This window comes from Corylus avellana, chromosome 3 (assembly GCF_965113065.1).
Source record: "Corylus avellana chromosome 3, dhCorAvel1.hap1.2, whole genome shotgun sequence".
NCBI lineage: Eukaryota > Viridiplantae > Streptophyta > Magnoliopsida > Fagales > Betulaceae > Corylus > Corylus avellana.
The window spans coordinates 22,339,940-22,358,202 of record NC_142492.1 but is presented as its reverse complement, the minus strand read 5'-3'; the positions used below and the strand labels follow the sequence as shown (position 1 = coordinate 22,358,202).

General features: G+C 32.5%; 2 protein-coding genes across 2 annotated transcripts; both read right to left on the bottom strand.

The window, feature by feature from the left end:
- Positions 1-6,840: 6,840 nt before the first annotated feature.
- Positions 6,841-10,154, bottom strand: LOC148586929 (ankyrin repeat-containing protein BDA1-like). The gene is made up of 3 exons (XM_088514404.1): positions 9,448-10,154; positions 7,195-7,656; positions 6,841-6,894 (listed from the first exon to the last, which is right to left on the bottom strand). The coding sequence occupies exons 1-3, from the start codon at positions 10,045-10,047 to the stop codon at positions 6,841-6,843; spliced, it is 1,116 nt and encodes a 371-aa protein (XP_088370530.1). The 5' UTR covers positions 10,048-10,154.
- LOC132176176 (uncharacterized) lies at positions 7,915-9,112 on the bottom strand. The gene is made up of 2 exons (XM_088514099.1): positions 9,055-9,112; positions 7,915-8,556 (listed from the first exon to the last, which is right to left on the bottom strand). The coding sequence occupies exons 1-2, from the start codon at positions 9,076-9,078 to the stop codon at positions 7,915-7,917; spliced, it is 666 nt and encodes a 221-aa protein (XP_088370225.1). The 5' UTR covers positions 9,079-9,112.
- Positions 10,155-18,263: the final 8,109 nt, after the last annotated feature.

Below are 18,263 nucleotides of genomic sequence, written 5' to 3'. Positions count from 1 at the left end.
AAGAGAAAAGTCGGCCAAGGCTTCACTGCTAAGGAATTGAATTGTTCACCATGAAGAATACAAAGAAGAGACAAACCACACCTCATGGCAACCAATAGAAATAGCATAGATTGGGGCTACATGCGCTACACCAAAGGCCACTTATTTAAATGGTGTGTTTAATTAAAGGACATGATTGTCAATTTGCCATCACCCCCTTTTTCAGCTTCTAACATTCTAACATAAACCTAAAACATCCTGTAACTGAAAACTGCAGTAGAAACACTGGATCAATCGTTTGCCCCTGATAACTTGGGCATAATCATGGCCAAAGGGGAATACTTATGGCTGAAAGGGGGCATCATCACGGCTGAGGGGCATAAGAAAATTTTTTACCAAGGGGTAAGGAGAATTTTTAGGGGTCGAGAGGGGGCACCTGGATCCGTCCCTGCATGAAGGGGAGGTCACTAGTTCAAATCTCGCACTCCCTTTTCACTCCCCTTAATTGTGTGAACATGGCAAAACAAAAAAAAAAAAAAACAAAAAACAAAAAAAACAAAAAAACAAAACAAAAACAAGAGAATAGGTTTGGTTTTTGGGATGGCCGAGCCACCCCCTTTTTCAGCTTCTCTTTCTTTCTTTTTTTTTTCTTTCTTTTTTCTAATTTTTTAAAGTTTTTTTTAAAATTATTTTCAGTTTTTCAGTTTTTTAATTGCCACATGTCAGCTTTTCATTGGGTTGACGTGGATTTCCTTCAATTTTTGGACGGAGGTAACATCTCTCTTTTTAGGCATTTGTTTAAGTGTTTTTTCTTCTTCTTTTGCAAAAAGAACATAACCTCTTTCGAAGCACTAAAGAGATAATTAAGGATTGAACCTCACGTGAGATGAATTATTTAATTGCCTTAAATAATGTATGTTCTGTGTGTGATTTTATCACCATGTTCAATAATGTATGGGTGTATAACATTTAATATGTATTTTTATAGAAAGAGGCGTGATAAATTTTTTTACATGCTTTTTTTATTTTAACCTAAAATGAAAAGTATGTTGGAGATACGTTTAAATTTTAAAATTAAATTATAGCGTAGAATCTCGTGCATAGCGAGAGTCACACATATATATATAAGCCAAATCACTCTCAGAAGTCCCTTAATATTGCGACATGTGGCGTGAACCTTTTTTTAAGGCATAATTTTTGAACTGATTTTTTAAGAGTGAACCGGTTTTTCAATAGTGAGCCGATCATTAAATTAGCTTAATTAAAGGCATTTAATTATATTTTAATAATTTTCCTTATACATGATTTCATTAAATTCAAACATTTAATGCACAATATTAAGTATTATTAATGTCCAAATCAAATAAGGAAACAAATAATACAAATCAAATTATTATGTATTAATACTTTTAGTCACTTTAATATTTTTAATTCAAATTTAGAAAAGGTAGAAGACGATTTTTTTTTTCTACATATACTTTGTGCATGTAATAATAGATAACTTATAAAATAAGAATTCTTTTTTTTTTCTAAATAATAAGCCATTGAAAAATAATTTGATTAATAATAGATTATCTACAAAATAATAAGGCCTACAAAATAAAGATCTCCCAATTATTTAGGATTTTTTTCTCTCTCTCTCTCTCTTACCGATTTAACTTTCTTTCTTTTTTTTTTCCTCTCTTCCCACGTGTCTCTCTCTCTCTCTCTCAACTCTTCAAATATAACAACTTAAAAAATCAAGCTGAAGTAATTCTTCTTCTTAATCTTCCATGTGTATGTTTTTTATTTGAGAAAAACTACAACTTCAAGAATTAACTTTGTTTTTTTTTTCTCTCTCTCTCTTTCTCTCCACTCTTCAACAATAATAACCTAAAAATTTAATCCCAAAGTAATTCTTATTCTTAACCTTTCAAAAACACAATTTTTTAAAAAATCAATTTTTAAAATCATACTTAATAAGAATAACACAACCCTCTCCAAACAATTATAATTGAGTATTAACTATATTTGTAGGTTGTTTGTTTTTTTTTCAGTTTGTTCTTTGATGAAAATTAGAACTTCTTAATTAAGATAAGAAATTGTTTGAATTTTTAGTGGGCTAAAGGAAGATTATAGTGTGTTTATTTGATTTTTGTGCAATAAAAAAAGAATAGAAGCGCTTTCAAAACACTAAAGAGATAATTAAACATTGAACATGAGAGGATTTATCTGATCACGTTAAATGCTGAGTGCAATATTTTGTTTTATTAAGTACTTATAAAATAAAAAGATTTTGTTAATTTTTGCACTGTATTTGATTCCGTCTAGGGTTTCTATTTAATTGAAAATTTTGTTGCTTGGATTTATCTTTGTGTATTTTTATGTTTGTTTCCCTAGAAAGTTTCTTTGTATTGAAATATAATAGGTATCACACTAATAAGATTTTATGTTTTAATTAATTTGAATATTTTATTGGATTTTTTTTCGTTTTTGTAATTTACTCGGATTTTCTAGCATTTTTTGAAAGTGTGGAAGAGATTTATTTGATTGCATTAAATATTGAGTGAAATATGTGTTTTATTTTGTATTAAAAAGAAGAGAGAAGATTTTGTTTATTGAGTGAAGATTTTATTTTGATTCTATCTCAGACATTGTAATGATAGAGCATACGGTTCCATCAATTGATTTGTTGTAATGAGAAAGCAATGACTACTGTTGGTACAGTTTCCGGAATGGTGAGCCCACGGGTGGCCTGGTAATTCCTACCTAGCTGCTTCTCTTTGATCCTGTAAAACACGAGCACACGTTAAGAGGATGTACCGGGTGGTGTCCGATGATCCTCCTCCGATGCCTAAGTTAGTTTCATTCTGAGTTCTATTTGGTGTTTTGTGTACGAGAGAATCATGTACCTGTTTCTGTTGTCTATGAGCCATTTATAGATGGGACTCATAAAGATGGTGACGATGAACGGGCGGAGGATCTAGGATTCGGGTGTAACGCACGGAGGAGTTAATGTTCTTGTTACCTGACCGTTATGGTTGAAGAGAAACCATCTTTGTCATTGACATCATTCCGGGAATGGTGCGTAACAATTATCGTAACTGGCGTAATCTAGATAATAGGGCATAACCGTTGGTGGCATTTAAGCGTGGATTGCAACTGACTCGATAATCAAGCCATATTCAAATTGTTGGCATAAGGTGCATGTTTTGTCCATAACCGTCATATCATGCATTGTGAATATCGCTGGTTCAATAAATGATGCAAGTCGAGTGTCCATAGCCTCCCGAGAATACGAGCTTGGTGAAATGGCGTCGCATCCATGCTTCCCAAACTGGGTTTCTTCTAAGTAAGCCCATATGACTGTGCTGGGCTTTTCTCCGGGTTATCGAGCTATGGGCTTGATTTATATGTAACAGGCCCAAAGATCCTAGCGTGGATTTAGGTGTAACTACTACTATTTCAAAAAGGAAGGAATGATATATATTTTTGTAAGATTTTGTTTATTTTACTCTGTATTTTTCCGAAATGATTAGAACTTTATGGGTTTTATTTGTATTGAAATATAATAAGTATCACATCAACAATATCAGAGTTTCTTACTAATTTTCTATTAATATTTTGATAATCAGAATTCAAGTTTTCTTCTTGCTATTTTTTTTTTCTTTTATACTTTTTATTAAGTACATGTTTGGTACACTTCAAAAAAGAAAAAGTACAAGTTCAGTAATGTACTGGTGTATAACATTTTGTATGTATATTCATTAAAAGAGGCGTTATAGATTTTTGCACACACCTATTTTAACTTAGAACGAAAAGTAAGATGTGATGCGTTTAAGTTTTGAAATTAAATTATAATGAAAATTCCCGCGCATAGCACGGGTTATGTGCTAGTCATATATATATATAAAAGCCGAATTACTCTCATAAGTGCTTTAATATTGCGACATGTGGCATGAACCCTTTTTATTTTAATGTTAAATCGATTTTTTAATGCATACTTGGTGAACCGATTTTTTAAGAGTGAACCGGTTTTTCAAAAGTGAACCGGTCATTAAATTAGCTTAAGTAAAGGCATTTAATTATATTTCAATAATTTTCATTATATGTGATTTCATTAAGTTCAAAAATTTAATGCATGATATTAAGTATTATTAATGTCCAAATCAAATAAGGAAACACATAATACAAATCAAATTATTATGTATTAATACTTTTAGTCAGTTTAATTTTTTTAATTCAAATTTAGAAAATGTTAGAGAAGACGAATTGTTTTTCTTCATATACTTTGTGCATGTAATAATAGATAATTTATAAAATAAGAATTGTTTTTTTCTAAAAGTAAGCCATTGAAAAACAATTTGATTAATAATAGATTATCTACAAAATATTAAGGTCTACAAAATAAAGATCTCCCAATTATTTCAGATTTTCTTTTTCTCTCTCACTGATTTAACTTTTTTTTTTTTTTTTTGACTCTCTTTCCACGTCTCTCTCTTCACTCTTCAAATGCAACAACATAAAAAATCAATCTAAAGTAATTCTTCTTCTTAATCTTTCATGTGTATTTTTTTAATTGAGAAAAACTACAACTTCAAGAATTAACTTTTTTTTTTTTCTCTCTCCACTCTTCAACAAGAATAACCTAAAAATTCAATCCCGAAGTAATTCTTATTTTTAACCTTTCAAAAACGCAATTAAAAAAAAAATTTAAATCGCACTTATTAAAATTGCAATATCAAACAAACCCCTAATAAGAATAACACAACCATCTCCAAACAATTGTAATTGAGTATTAACTGTATTTGTTCTTTGATGAAAATTGCAACTTCTGAATTAAAAAAATAAATTGTTTGGATTTTTAGTGGATAATGGAAGATTATAGTGTGTTTATTTGATTTTTGTGCAAAAACAAGAATAAAAACTCTTTCGAAACACTAAAGAGATAATTAAACATTAAACCTGAGAGAATTTATCTGATTGTGTTAAATGTTAAGTGCAATATTTTGTTTTATTAGGTACTTATAAAATAAAAATATTTTATTTATTTTGCACTGTATGTGATTCCGTATAGAGTTTCTATTTAATTGAAAATTTTGTTACTTATTTATCTTTGTGTATCTATGAATAAATTTTTTACGACTGTAAATTGATTATTTTTATGTTTGTTTCTCTAGAAAGTTTATTTGTATTGAAATATAATAGGTATCACACCAATGAGATTTTATGTTTTAATTCATTTGAATATTTGATTGGATTTTTTTTCGTTTTTGTGATTTACTCGAATTTTCTAGCATTTTGTTTATTTTACTCTGTATTTTTTCTGAAACGATTAGAACTTTATGAGTTTTATTTGTATTGAAATATAATAAGTATCACATCAACAATATCAGAGTTTCCTATTAATTTTCTATTAATATTTTGATCATGAAAATTCAAGGTTTATTCTTGCTATTTTTTTTTTCTTTTATACTTTTCATTAAGTACATGTTTGGTACACTTCAAAAATAAAAACTACATGTTCAGTAATGTACTAGTATATAACATTTAGTATGTATTTTCATTAAAAGAGGCATGATAGATTTTTGCACATACCTATTTTAACTTATAATGAAAAGTAAGATGAGATATATGTGTTTAAGTTTTTAAAATAAAATTATAATGAAGAATCCTGCTCATAGCCACTACAAAAAAATTGCTATTTTCTGACGTGGCAAATAGTACATAATTTTTGCCACGCCAGCATTTTCTAACGTGCTAAAAAATAGCACGTCAGAATTTTCTGACGCACCAAATTTAGTGCGTCAAAAAATTCTGACGCACCAATTTGGCGCGTCAGAAAATTCTGACGTGCCAGGTTGGCGCGTTAGAAAATTCTGATGCACCAAATTTAGTGCGTCAGAAATTTCTAACGCGCCAATTTGGTGTGTCAAAAATTTTATGACGTGCTAAATATTGCGCGTCAAAAAAAAACAAAAAAAAAAAAAAAGGCCAAAATTTTGAAACTTTTCTCTCTTCTTATTTTCCCTCCACTTTTTTCCTCTTTTTATTCTTCCCTCCTCATTTATTTTTCCCACTCTCTCTCTCTCCTCTCCCTTATCTCCACGGCAGATCGAAGAAATTAGGCAGAAGAAGGAGAACAAAAAGAAAAGGAGAAGAGAAGAAGAAAAAGAAAGGGAGAAGAGAAAAAGAAGAGAAGCTGCAGAAGAAAAAGAAAGGGAGAAGAGAAGAAGAAGAGAAGCAGAAGAAAAAAAAAAAAAAAAAAAAAAAAAAAAAAAAGAAGAGAAGAAGAAGAAGATCGAGGAAGAAGAAGAGCATGGACGTGCACCATCTCTGCACCATGGTGTGCAGAGCTCGATCTCTGCACACCATGGTGTAGAGATGGTGCAGTTGTGTTGAGAAAGACAGATTTGCACGGCAGCGTGAGGGGGCTGCCATGCAGAGGAATTCCAAAAAAAAAAATAGTAATTTAAATTAATAAATTTTTAATTAAAAAAAAATTTTCAGGAAAAAAAAATTTAATTTAATTTTTTAATTTTCTGACGCGCGTCAGAACTACCACGACAGAAAATTTTGACGTTCTACCCACTGGCACGTCAAAATTTTTTTTTTCCTGTCACCTGTGCTTCTGACAATCAATGCGCGCCAGAAACGCCACCTCAGAAAAATTTTCTGACATATCAGACACCCTGACACGTCAGAAAACGCCAGCAAGAAAAAAATTGTGTTTTTGTAGTGAGCGCGAATTATGTGCTAGTTAGCATAAAACTTGAATAATTTCATTAATTAAAATAAACTCGGTTACATTGATATATATAGGGGTCAACCTCTTATTTGATGAACTTAACCACTACTATATATATACGATGATAACCACTACTAGGATAACATGAATGATGAATACTGGTTCTTCAGTCGCTGATCACAAATCAACTACGTACATTTATTGAAATGATAAGATAATAAAGATAACCCACTCCTTCAGCTGGCCATACATTGGTATTTTTCTTCAAGACGTCCAACCCACATGAGTTCACACCTTGACGGGGAAAGTTACGATGGACGTATGATCAAAAGTGAAATGACATAGGAGTAAATGAAGTATACTATGAGTGGTATCAAAATAATTCTAAGGAAATTCGGGAGGAGGAGTAATGAGATAACAATTGATACTAAAAAGCAAAAAGAATTACTAAGAAAGAGTATTGGAAAATATGATTTATCCATCATCACCGTCCCCGCCTTGTGTGAGGCAGTAGTTGGGGCAGGAACAGGTGAATGAGTAGGACTGTTTCCACTACTAGTAGTAGCGTTGTAGTTATCTTGCCAAATTCCTCCAGGGGGGCTGAGTGTCGTTTGGAAGGTTGTTGTTACGAGCAGCCCCAAAACCACCAAAACCATACTGCGCCACTCCACTTTTGATAAATTATTTCTTTGACGATGCCACCATGCCACGTACTTAATACTAAACAGGAAATAAGATCTGAAAAAAGCTTCATGACGTTTAATTGTGGGAAGAGGAGAACCACTTAAAGTTCCTAAAGCTCCAGCACGACGTAGCATATTCCACATCTCAATTTTGTCAATTCCCGTTTGCCCATGCAAGATGTCCAAAGCTGTAAAATTCCCGGAATTCTTGGCGTTTATATCAATTGCATAGTAGAAGAGCGGGCTAAACAATAACGATCTCACAATCTGCACAATCACTGATCCCATCAATATTATATTATATAATAACCCTCCACCCCTCAAAAAACATATAAATAATAGAAACCAAATATGCTAAAACAAACTTGAAAAGGGACAAAATAAAACCAAATGATATAAATTAAAGAGATTAAAAGGAAAAGATTAAATAACCAAAAGCTCAAGTAAAAAATTATTTAATTTGTTATAGTGAATCCTTATAGTAACCTCTTTGCACAGCAAGATAGACCTCCATTGTGTACAAAATTAATTCTCCTTTTGTAGAAAAGGATAACTTGCCTCAGTTTGATTGTTGGATACTGCCACGTGCAATACAGTGTCGCGGCGATCGTCATCTTGCCAGCCCAACAACTTCTCATCCCGCAGTGAGGCAATTGCATACCAATGCTCCCTAATCCAACGTAGTAGAAATCGAAAAGCTTCGTACATGTTGTATTTCAGGGCAATATGCATGACGGTCTCTTTTCGAATTGTTACATCTCCAACAGACTCAGGGCAGACTTCTAGAAATTTTTTCAAAAGATCAAGGCTTCCTATTTGAGCCACGTAATGCAAAGGAGTCACACCTTCCTTTCCTTTGATACGAACAAGGTCTTTTTCAACATTAAGTAGGTGGAGCACCACTTGAGTTTGGTTATTTTCCAAAGCAAGGTGCATGGGGGTGAAACCATTTTGATTAAGCTTCCTAACAAATGATGGCTTTAAACTCATGATTTCTCTGACAAACTGGATGTTCCCTGCAGATGCAGCAATGTGTAAAGGAGTCTCAACAAATGGAATGTTATCCATCCTGTCCAAAACTTTTGCATCCATCTGTATCAATTCGTACAATGCATCAATGCTTCCTTGTTTAGCCGCATCCCTCAAATCAGCGGCATTCTCCATATTCTAATCAATTCAGAGAAGAGTAATCATCGGGCAATCAAAGGAAACGTGTTAAGCAGTAAAATGTTGAAACTGTGGACTAATATTGCAACTGCTATGAATGGAGTTGTTCGTTAATTACTGGGCAAATAAAAAAATTAGCCCATCCTTTTATAGGATTGGCTAAGTCAATAGTGATAAAGCTTAGACAAAATGAATAAATTAAATTAATTAATTAATATTTTAATACTTCTACTTGTTTAAAAGTTAAACGGATCAAAAATAATAAATTTAATCATTTAATCCCTTAAATATGTAAAGATTATAGTTTATTTTGCCAAACTCCTCAAAGGAGCTTAGTGTCATTTGGTAGCTTGGTGGTTATTACGCCGTACAATAACCACCAACAACACGTTTATCATATTCATTTTTTTAATGAAGCACAAATATCTCTGAAGCACAAATATCTCTAACTTTGTACAAAATAAGACAAGATATGGGGTAAACTTCATGAGATCTAACCCTTGGAAGAGAAGAAGCTAACATATCCCTGATCTCATTGTTGTTGATCTGTGTTTGCCCTTCTATGATACCCAAAGCTGTAAAACCAGCTAAATTCGTAGCGTTGGTATCAACTCTAGCATTGAATAACCATCTCACGACCTGTATGATATAGTAATGCACAATTAATCATACCATCACTTTAAAATAGTTTACAAATAGACAAAACAAATGTTAAAAATTAAAGAAATTAAAAAAGGAGAGAGATAACATAAAATATCACTATGAAAAGCTGAAGTGAAGTCATTTGAAGCATGTTCCTGAAATTGAATCCTTAGTATCGTTTCGATAGACCCCAAAAATGCCCACTCAATTTAATTCCCTTATTAGAAACAATGAGCGGAGAGAACTTGCCTGAGGTTGATCGTTGGATACTGCCATATGCAACAAAGTGTTACCTTCCTCATTCTTCCAATTCAGCAATTTATTTTCCCACAATGAAGAGGCATCTTCCAACGTGATCTGCTGAAGCCACCTTATAAGGAACTCAAAAGCATCTAACTTGGTGTTATTCAGGGCAAAATGAAGAGCAGTCTCTCCTCGAATTGTTACATCTTTAATAGACATGGGACAGACTTTTCGAAATTCAGCCAAAAGATAGAGGTTTCCTGTTTGAGCTACATGATGCAAAGGAGTTGTACCCTCCTTTCCTTGGACACGAACAAGGTCTTTATCAGCATCAAGTAGCCGGCACACCACGTGGGTTTGGTTATTTTGCAAAGCGAGGTGCATCGGGGAGAAGCTATCTTGATTAAGCTTCCAAGCAAGTGACGGCTTTAACCTCACGATCTCCATGGCAAACTGAGTATGTCCAGCAGATGCAGCTATGTGTAAAGGAGTCTCAACAAATGGAATTTTATCGATTGTATCCAAAATATATGGGTCTCCCTGTACCAATGAGTGCAAGGCATCAATGCTTCCTTCCTGAGCAGCATCTCTCAAACTCCGATCCATTAGAATTCAAATAAGAGTGACAGGCAGCAAATCAAAGAAAAGAAAATGTGTTAAGCAGTAAAATGTTGACACTGACTACTAATTAACGCAGCTACTATGAAGAGAGAGATGAGGAGAGTTATTAAGGGCAAAGACGAAGATTAGCTCGTTTTTTTTTTTATAGGAATGGTTGAGTGAACGGTGATGACTGATGAATCTGATTATACACTGGGGTGAACAGTGATGACTGATGAACGCTGTGACGTACATGTGAAAAACACATGCTACCTGAAAAATCCGGCTTATTAAGTGTTGTTTTAAAAACAACATCACATCTCCTGTAATAAAATTAACGGTGCAGATTGTAAATCAATTCATTTAAGTGAAAATGACACGGCGGGCAAACGTTTAAAGACAACCACCAAGTATCACGCCGTTCAAACGTACGTTAGCTGGGGTGCTTGCACGTACGAAATATAACTAGCTTGTCAGGTGGGTCTTGGAATCTTATGGGGTTTGTCCAAATTAGCACCAATTAATTATTTATATTAGGATTAGTTGAGGAAAGGTGGTATAAGTATTTCGCTTGCCTTAAGAAATATATATAGTCTTACAAGACTGGCAGAGAAAAATATGAGTAAACTTTTTGGCTTTGGGTTGGTTATATAAGAAATATTATGGTAAATATAAAAGCGGAATCATAATAATGAAAGGAAATAGAATAAACATAGAGATTAAGGTGGTTTGGCTTCTAGCCTATATCTACACATCAAAGCTTTTAGTAAGCTACATACTTCACTGATTTATATCTTGAGTAGACAACTCTATTTATAGAGCTTTATATCAACTCTAGCATCCAATAACCATCTCACGACCTGTATGATATAGTGATGCACTATTACCGATCCCATCTATTTAAAATAGTTTACAAATATACAAGAATAAGGTAATGCATGTTACAAATTACAAAAAAAAAAAAAAAAAAAAAAAAAAAAAAAGAAAAGAGATAACATAAATATCACTATCAAAAGCTCAAGTGAAATCATTTGGAGCATGTTCCTGAAATTAAGTCCTTAGTATCATCCTTTCAAGCAACAAGATAGACGCCAAGATGCTTACTCAATTATAATATTATTAGAAATGTTAATTTACCATTTGTCCTAAAAGCTTAAGTTCATAAAAAGAGGTAAATGCAAACTCCCCTTTAGTATAGGTGAGGCTCGACATGTAGAATATTTAATTAAATTGAGGGTGAATTGATGGAGACATGGTTCGAACTCTGATACAATATTCAGGGACGGAACCAGAAACTTTGACAGGAGGGGGCTAAGCAGGCCAAGCATAAATGAGAAATATATTAATATAAAGAGGTCAAAATATAAATGAGAAATATATTAAGATTGTAGATTAAATTAATATATAAAAATAAACTTAGTCTAATTTCAGTGTGTAAAAAAAAAAAAAAAAAAAAAAAAACATACAAAACAATTATTTCATAAATATATTTCAATTTTAAGCTAAAACCCCTATCAAAATGGAACTCGGCGTTTTAGATCTTGAAAATCATCTATGATTGAATATATACTAAATAGTGCTGCAATTTCTCTTTTAATATACAACATCAAAAAATAAGTAAAAAAATTCAAGCTTCTAAACTTTGTGCATTGTTTTCTTTTAAAAATGTCAAGTATTGGATTTAGCTTTCTCATCAACTACAAATAAATTTATTTCACATTAGAGTCTTAGAAAAACATATACGTGGTTAACAATAAACAGACTCACAAAAAAAATATAGAATAATAGATTTCACATGTCAAATTCTCAAATTGGTTGTTTTGACTTTTAATAACCAATTAGTCCTGTACTATTTTTTTCTTAATCTTTTTATGTTTATTGGTTCTCAGGGTTTTTTTTCCTACAATTTTTGTTCTTTCTATATATATATATATATATTTAGTTGTTTCTTATGAACTAAAAATTACTCTAAACTATAATTCTCAAATAGCAATTAAAAAAAAATATTGTAATTTGCAATCAAATAACAATTAAATAATTAATTGTTATTTAATTGTTATTTAATAAACTGTAATTTTCCCTTTAAAAAAAAAAAAAAGGACTACATCAAGAAATTATAAAGAAAAACTTATTATTTTCAAAAGTAAGTTTTACAGATGGCATCTTTTTAGGAAAAAAACACTCCCCCAAACCCATTAGAAGTCCTTCATACAAAAATGCAAGAAAAAAACAAGGGAACCTCTCCACGTGCGTGATTAGAGCACTAGTAGCGGCATTTCTTAAAATTTTCTTAAATTTAGAGAACCAATTTACTTTTTGCTTCTCTATTCAAATAATTAATTTCACAATAGCTTTCTTTATATTTTTATATATGGTTTAAATATTCTTTCAAAAAAGATGAAGTCTTCTTATATTAAAATAATATTAGGGGAAGGCTATCCTAAATTTAGGGTAGCATGCAATTTTGGTCCTCATGGTGTTCCCAAAACCAACTAAGCCTATTTCAGCGGGTATCTTTTAAAAGTTTTTTCTACATGAATTGAGATTTAAGAAATCGGATTAGTGTTGAATCTGTGAATGCTCATGATGTGCAAAATTTACCAAATTATCAAAATAAAATTCAAATGCTACACAAACATACCCACCAGAGACGAATATTTTTGAGTTCTCTCAGCGATGAAAATTCAAAAGTGAAACGAAATTTCAAGAAAGAGAGAAATGAAAAGAAAAAAGAAGAAGAAGAAAAAGAGGAGGGGAACCTCTCCACAGGATCACTTAATTATAGGAATCCAGACGTACAAAAAAGAAAAGAATTAAAGGGAACAAATGGAGACTTGAGAGGAAAGGCAGGAAGCATTCCAATGTACAATAAGCATCTGCATCCCTCCGAATAAATAGACCGACAGTGAAAGGAAATGGCTTTAAATGATGAGAAGATTGGCCGTACAGCACCTTATTTATAGGATTTGGATGAGATTTACACACCAGCAACGTGTTTAACATTGTTTGAAATTTACAATATTATTCATCGTTTACATTAAAAGAATAATTTCTATTTCATAAATTACTCCTCTTAGGTGTCAAACTTATATAGATTTCACATCTCATAAATTAAGGACGTTCCCTAAATGGAGCTCTTTCATATTCATATGTGCGCCCAAGATTGTTTGGTATGTATTAAAGTATTGATTAAATTATTAAATTTACTTTTTTTTACTAGCTCAAGTTCTTTAAATAAGTGGTGAGTTCGAGTCGCAAGATGGTTATATTGAGAAAATGATTACTAAGGTACAACAGTGTCACTCTCACGTGAACGACTCTCATGAGAGAAATATGGAATAATATGTGGCTTCTTTTGTTTTCTTCTTTTTCTGGGCAAAGTTCAAAGCTGAAACTATGGAATAATATATAGCCATAACACCACCATAACAAAAGAAAAAAGAATAAAGAGAATCAGTGAACCACAATGTTGTTCTGCTCATGTAGAGGACTCATATGAGAGAAATATCAAATATGGACTAATGTATAGCTTCTTTAAAGTATATAGACTAATATATAGCTTCTTCTTTTTTCTGGGCAAAGTTTAAAGTATATAGCCATAACACCGCTGTAACAAAAGAAAAGAGAATAAAGAGGAGCACAGTGCAGCACTGCTCATGTGAACAACTCTCAGTGGTGGAGCCAGGCAACTCATATTGGGAGTGCCGTAAAAAAAATTTTTGGCGTCCTAAAAATATTTTTTGGCATACTAAAAATTTTCTCCACCCTAAAAATTTAGTAATTCACACAATATATGCATCACAGAAAAATATCTATAAAAGTTCATAAATATGTACTTAAATTGATATATTAGAAATGTAGTATGCCGGCACTATATCAAAAAGACAAATACAAAATAAATAAATAAATAAATAAGTGTCTAGAACTGCACTTTACGGTCTCTTACAAGTACAAAATCATCAAGTATCGAATCTAAATCATATTTTGTATAATGGAAGGCTAACGTGGCTCCGCCACTTACAACTCTCATGGGAGAAGTATAGAATAATATATAACATTTTTTTTTTCTTATTTTCTGAACAAAGTTCAAAGTTAAAACTATGGAATAATATATAGCGATAACACCACCACGACAAAACAACAAAAAGAATAAAGGAAACCTTGGAGACTTAAAAGGGAGCGACAAGGGATTCTAATCGCCGGAGGAGTTCAGCATTCATAACGAACAATGGTGGATTTAGTTGACAAGTACTGCTACAGTACTACATGTCTATTATCACACTTATTTCATAGCGGTTGTTGTAGCATATTTTCAATATTAAAAATATCAAAAATTATCACAATTGGGACCTTAAATTATATAATTGATATACTACATCTACGAACTAGAGTGTTCCTTTGAATGGAGTCCATGTAATGGAGTTGAATTATACCATCACACCTAATTAGGGAGTAAACCTTCATAAATCATAGATTATTCTGCTCAAGGATCAATTGAAGTAAAAAAGCCCATAAATTTAAACTCCAAATTATTTATATTAGGATTGTTAGAGGAAGGACGGTACACGTATTCTGGTTGCATGCCTTGAGAAATATAGTCTTAAAAGTGGGGCCAGAGCAAAATATAACTAAACTTTTTGGGCTTGGGTTGATCGGGTGGGTTTGGGTTCCAACAATTTTGTACAGCAGACCAACAACACCCAACCAAGGCTTCAAGCAAGCTTGCACTACAGATTTTGGAAGCCTTTCAAGCCTGGGTTTGGTTTAGGCTGACAATCCAAACTCGTAATTGAAATTGGTGTGAGAGACTCCATGACCGAGACTTCAATTTATGTGAGGCTCTTTGGTTGTATGCAATGGAAATTTTTACATCCAAAAGGAGGTCAATTGTTTCTTGGTTAGATTATTCTCCTTATAAATTACTCCATCATTTTCCTCACCCCAGCTGCTATATGACACCATTTCACATATTCTCCTTAGTGTATCAAGCCTTCTCTAAAACTTTTTATATTAATGTCTAATTTTCTAAAACTATTTAATTTTTTTTTTTTTTTTTTTTTTTTTTTTTTTTTTTTTACGATTATTCCTATTTTTGTAGTTAATATACTTTTATTTATTTAAAAATTGAAAGTCCTATCGAGCCAAGTCCGACTTTCATTGACGGAGTGATAGCTCAAGCCAAGACAGGCCTTCATTTAGGGCCTAGTAGTTCTGGGCCTTTATTTAGAGAACATTAAAAATTGAGCCGAGTGAGGCCATATTTAAAAGTGCTTAGGCTCAAATGAGTAATGCTATAAGTTTTCTTAGAGTCAACCCAAATGTAATGTGACTTTTAAAATCACCAATAGATCAAAAGTCAACAAATCACATCTCAAATTTAATGGTGATTTTAAAAGACACATTACATTTTGGATGATTATAGGAAGACTCTAGAAAGACTTATAACATTACTCGGCCGGAACAACTACCAAGTATTTTTTTCTTATTCATACTCCTTGAATTTCTCACCAACCTCAACCTCAATGGCTCGTTATGGCCACTGGAATGGACTCCATGGCCTCCACAACCAGATTGAGTGTTTTTAGTGTTTTTTTCTTTTTCTTTTTTTTTTTGGGGGGAGTATAATTAATATTTTATAGGTATTTTGATAGAAAAATTGGTTGAATATAGAAGAAAGTACATTCTATTTCATAAAGTATTCAATTACAAAGATCTATTCGATAAAATAGAAAGTACAATAAGCTTCTTGATAATTTGGCATATTCCTAAAATTTTTCCATTAATTCTTCTTTGATGAACAGGCTAACCAACTGTGTAACTCTGCAATTCACTTTCATGTAGTTTAACATCGTCCATCAAAAGTAGATTTTGGGCCAAAAGGAAATCTCATACAAGTTGAAACAACGAAAGCAAAATAATGGAAGAAGCTAATTAATCCCAAATTCACGGGGAAAGCGCAGATGGATTTATGACTAAAATAGTAGCTAAAAATAGGTTATATTCGTGATTAATTTCGTGAAGATGAACGTAAGATTTCAATTGAAAACAAAGGCACAAATTGATGAGCATAATGGGTGGGGCCCACAAAGCGCTAGGAAAATCAAAGGGAAGATGCTTATTATGAAAACTGATAAATAAAAGCACATAGTATTAGTGAGATAGAGCAGCAAAAAATAGGTTTTAATCATGAATGTTTTCTCTGCATTGTGTGGGGGCAGGACTAAGAACTCCTGCGAGGGGGCTGAGTGCCATTTGGTAGGTTGTTGTTAGAAAAAGGGGAAAATGCAGTTTACCCCCCTGAAGTTTCAGGGGTTTTTCAATTTTAACCCAAAGTTCAAAAATTGACAATCTACCCCCCTGAAGTTTCAAAAATTGACAATTTAAAGTCTCCGTTTAATTTTTCCGTCTAAATGGACGGAAATCTGTGAAATTACATCACTACCCTCAGTCTTTTTTTAAAAAATTTCCGTCCAATTTAACGGAAAAATTAAACGGAAGGTTTAAATTGCCAATTTTTGAAACTTCAGGGGGGTAGATTGCCAATTTTTGAACTTTGGGGTTAAAATTGAAAAACCCCTGAAACTTCAGGGGGGTAAACTGCATTTTCCCCTTAGAAAAAATACCAGAACTACCAACAACATACTACGATACTCATTTGCATGTTATATTCATTTTTAGACAAATCAAAAATATCTGCAACTTCTTATCACTTGGGCAAGAGATTTGATGAAAGCTTCATGAGATTCAATTGTAGGAAGAGAAGAAGCACTTAAAGCTCCACCACAACATAGCACATCCCTCATCTCAGTGTTGTAGATTTGCGTTTGTCCTTGCAAGATGTCCAAAGTTGTAAAACCCTCTAACTAAATTTTTAGCGTTTATATCAACTCCAGCATTTAATAACCACTTGATGTCCTGTATGATGTAGTGATCGATGCATAATTAATATTGATCCTATCACTATAAAAGAATTAACAATATTCAACCCCACCCTAAAAAAAACAGCTAAAATTTTTACAAATAGACAAAAATAAGGTAAGGTTAAAAATTAAAGAAAAAAAAGAAGAAGAGAGAACCTAAAATATTGGTACCGTAAGTCGAAGAAAATCATTTGAAGACAATTTTTAGGATGTTCCTAAAATTAAATGGTTCATATCATTCCTTCGAGCCACAAGATAGACCCCCCAAAATGCCCACTCTATTTTCCTTATTAGAAACCATGAGTGGAGAGAACTTGCCTGGGGTTGATTGTTGGATATTGCAATGTGTAACAATGTATTGCCTTCTTCATCCTTCCAGTTCAGCAATGTCTTTTCCCAGAATGAGGCATCTTCAATGGTGGTCTGTCGAAGCCATCTTATAAGGAGCTCAAAAGCAAGTATCTGGTTGTTATTCAAAACAATATGAGGAGTAGTCTCTCTCCGAGTCGTAATATCTTTAATAGACATGGGGCAGACTTATAGAAATTTGGACAAAAGAAGGAGATTTCTTGTTTGAGCTATATGTAATGCAAAGGAGTCACCCTCTAGACAAGTTCAGAGGGCTTAGTGGGCCTTAAAAAGAGAAAAGGAAAAATAAGCGTCGTGGCACAAACTGAAAAAAAAAAAAAGAAGTGGGCTTAGTGGGGAATGGGAGGGTCCTGAAGAAACACTTTTTTTTTTTTTTTTTTTGTAAATTTTTTACCGAATTTAAGGCACTCATTTTTTTTCTCCGGAGTGTTCTTCTTTTGTGGCCAAAATAATATAATGGAGTTGAATGAATACCATCACACCTTATTAGGTCACATATGTCACGTGACTCACGTAGATAGACTGCTCTGCTCAAGGATAAATTGAAGAAAAAAGCCTTCCCCCACCCGGCCCACATTTGAAAAAAAAAAAAAAAAAAAAAAACTACATTTATCACCCCTAAACTTTCACACTTTTTGCAGACACCTCTCATTATTCAAAAACTCTCACTTTAATGTATCAAATTTATATTTTCTTTTACTTTGCCCCTTCCGTTAGGATTTCGCACTTAAATCAAACGGTCAAATGAGTAAAAGTCCTTTTTACCCCTAAATTTTTTAAAAATTTCAAATTTACCCTTATTTATAAATAAAAAATTATTATTATAATTATTAGGAGAAACTTCAGTTTGGCCACCTGAACTTCCAGCCAATTTTACAAACCCCCTCAACTTTCAAATATCTCATTTTAGACCCCTAAAATTTGAATTACTCT

What these genes read in the sequence shown, in the direction of transcription:
- LOC148586929 (XM_088514404.1), bottom strand. Translation starts at nt 10,047, where the DNA reads ATGGATCGGAGTTTGAGAGATGCTGCTCAGGAAGGAAGCATTGATGCC. An exon ending in TATCCAACGATCAACCTCAG is followed by an intron (nt 7,657 to 9,447) that starts GCAAGTTCTCTC and finishes GTGATTGTGCAG; the next exon opens with ATTGTGAGATCGTTATTGTT. An exon ending in CCTCACACAAGGCGGGGACG is followed by an intron (nt 6,895 to 7,194) that starts GTGATGATGGAT and finishes AAATGTACGTAG; the next exon opens with TTGATTTGTGATCAGCGACT.
- LOC132176176 (XM_088514099.1), bottom strand. Translation starts at nt 9,078, where the DNA reads ATGTTAGCTTCTTCTCTTCCAAGG. An exon ending in TAGCTTCTTCTCTTCCAAGG is followed by an intron (nt 8,557 to 9,054) that starts GTTAGATCTCAT and finishes TGAATTGATTAG; the next exon opens with AATATGGAGAATGCCGCTGA.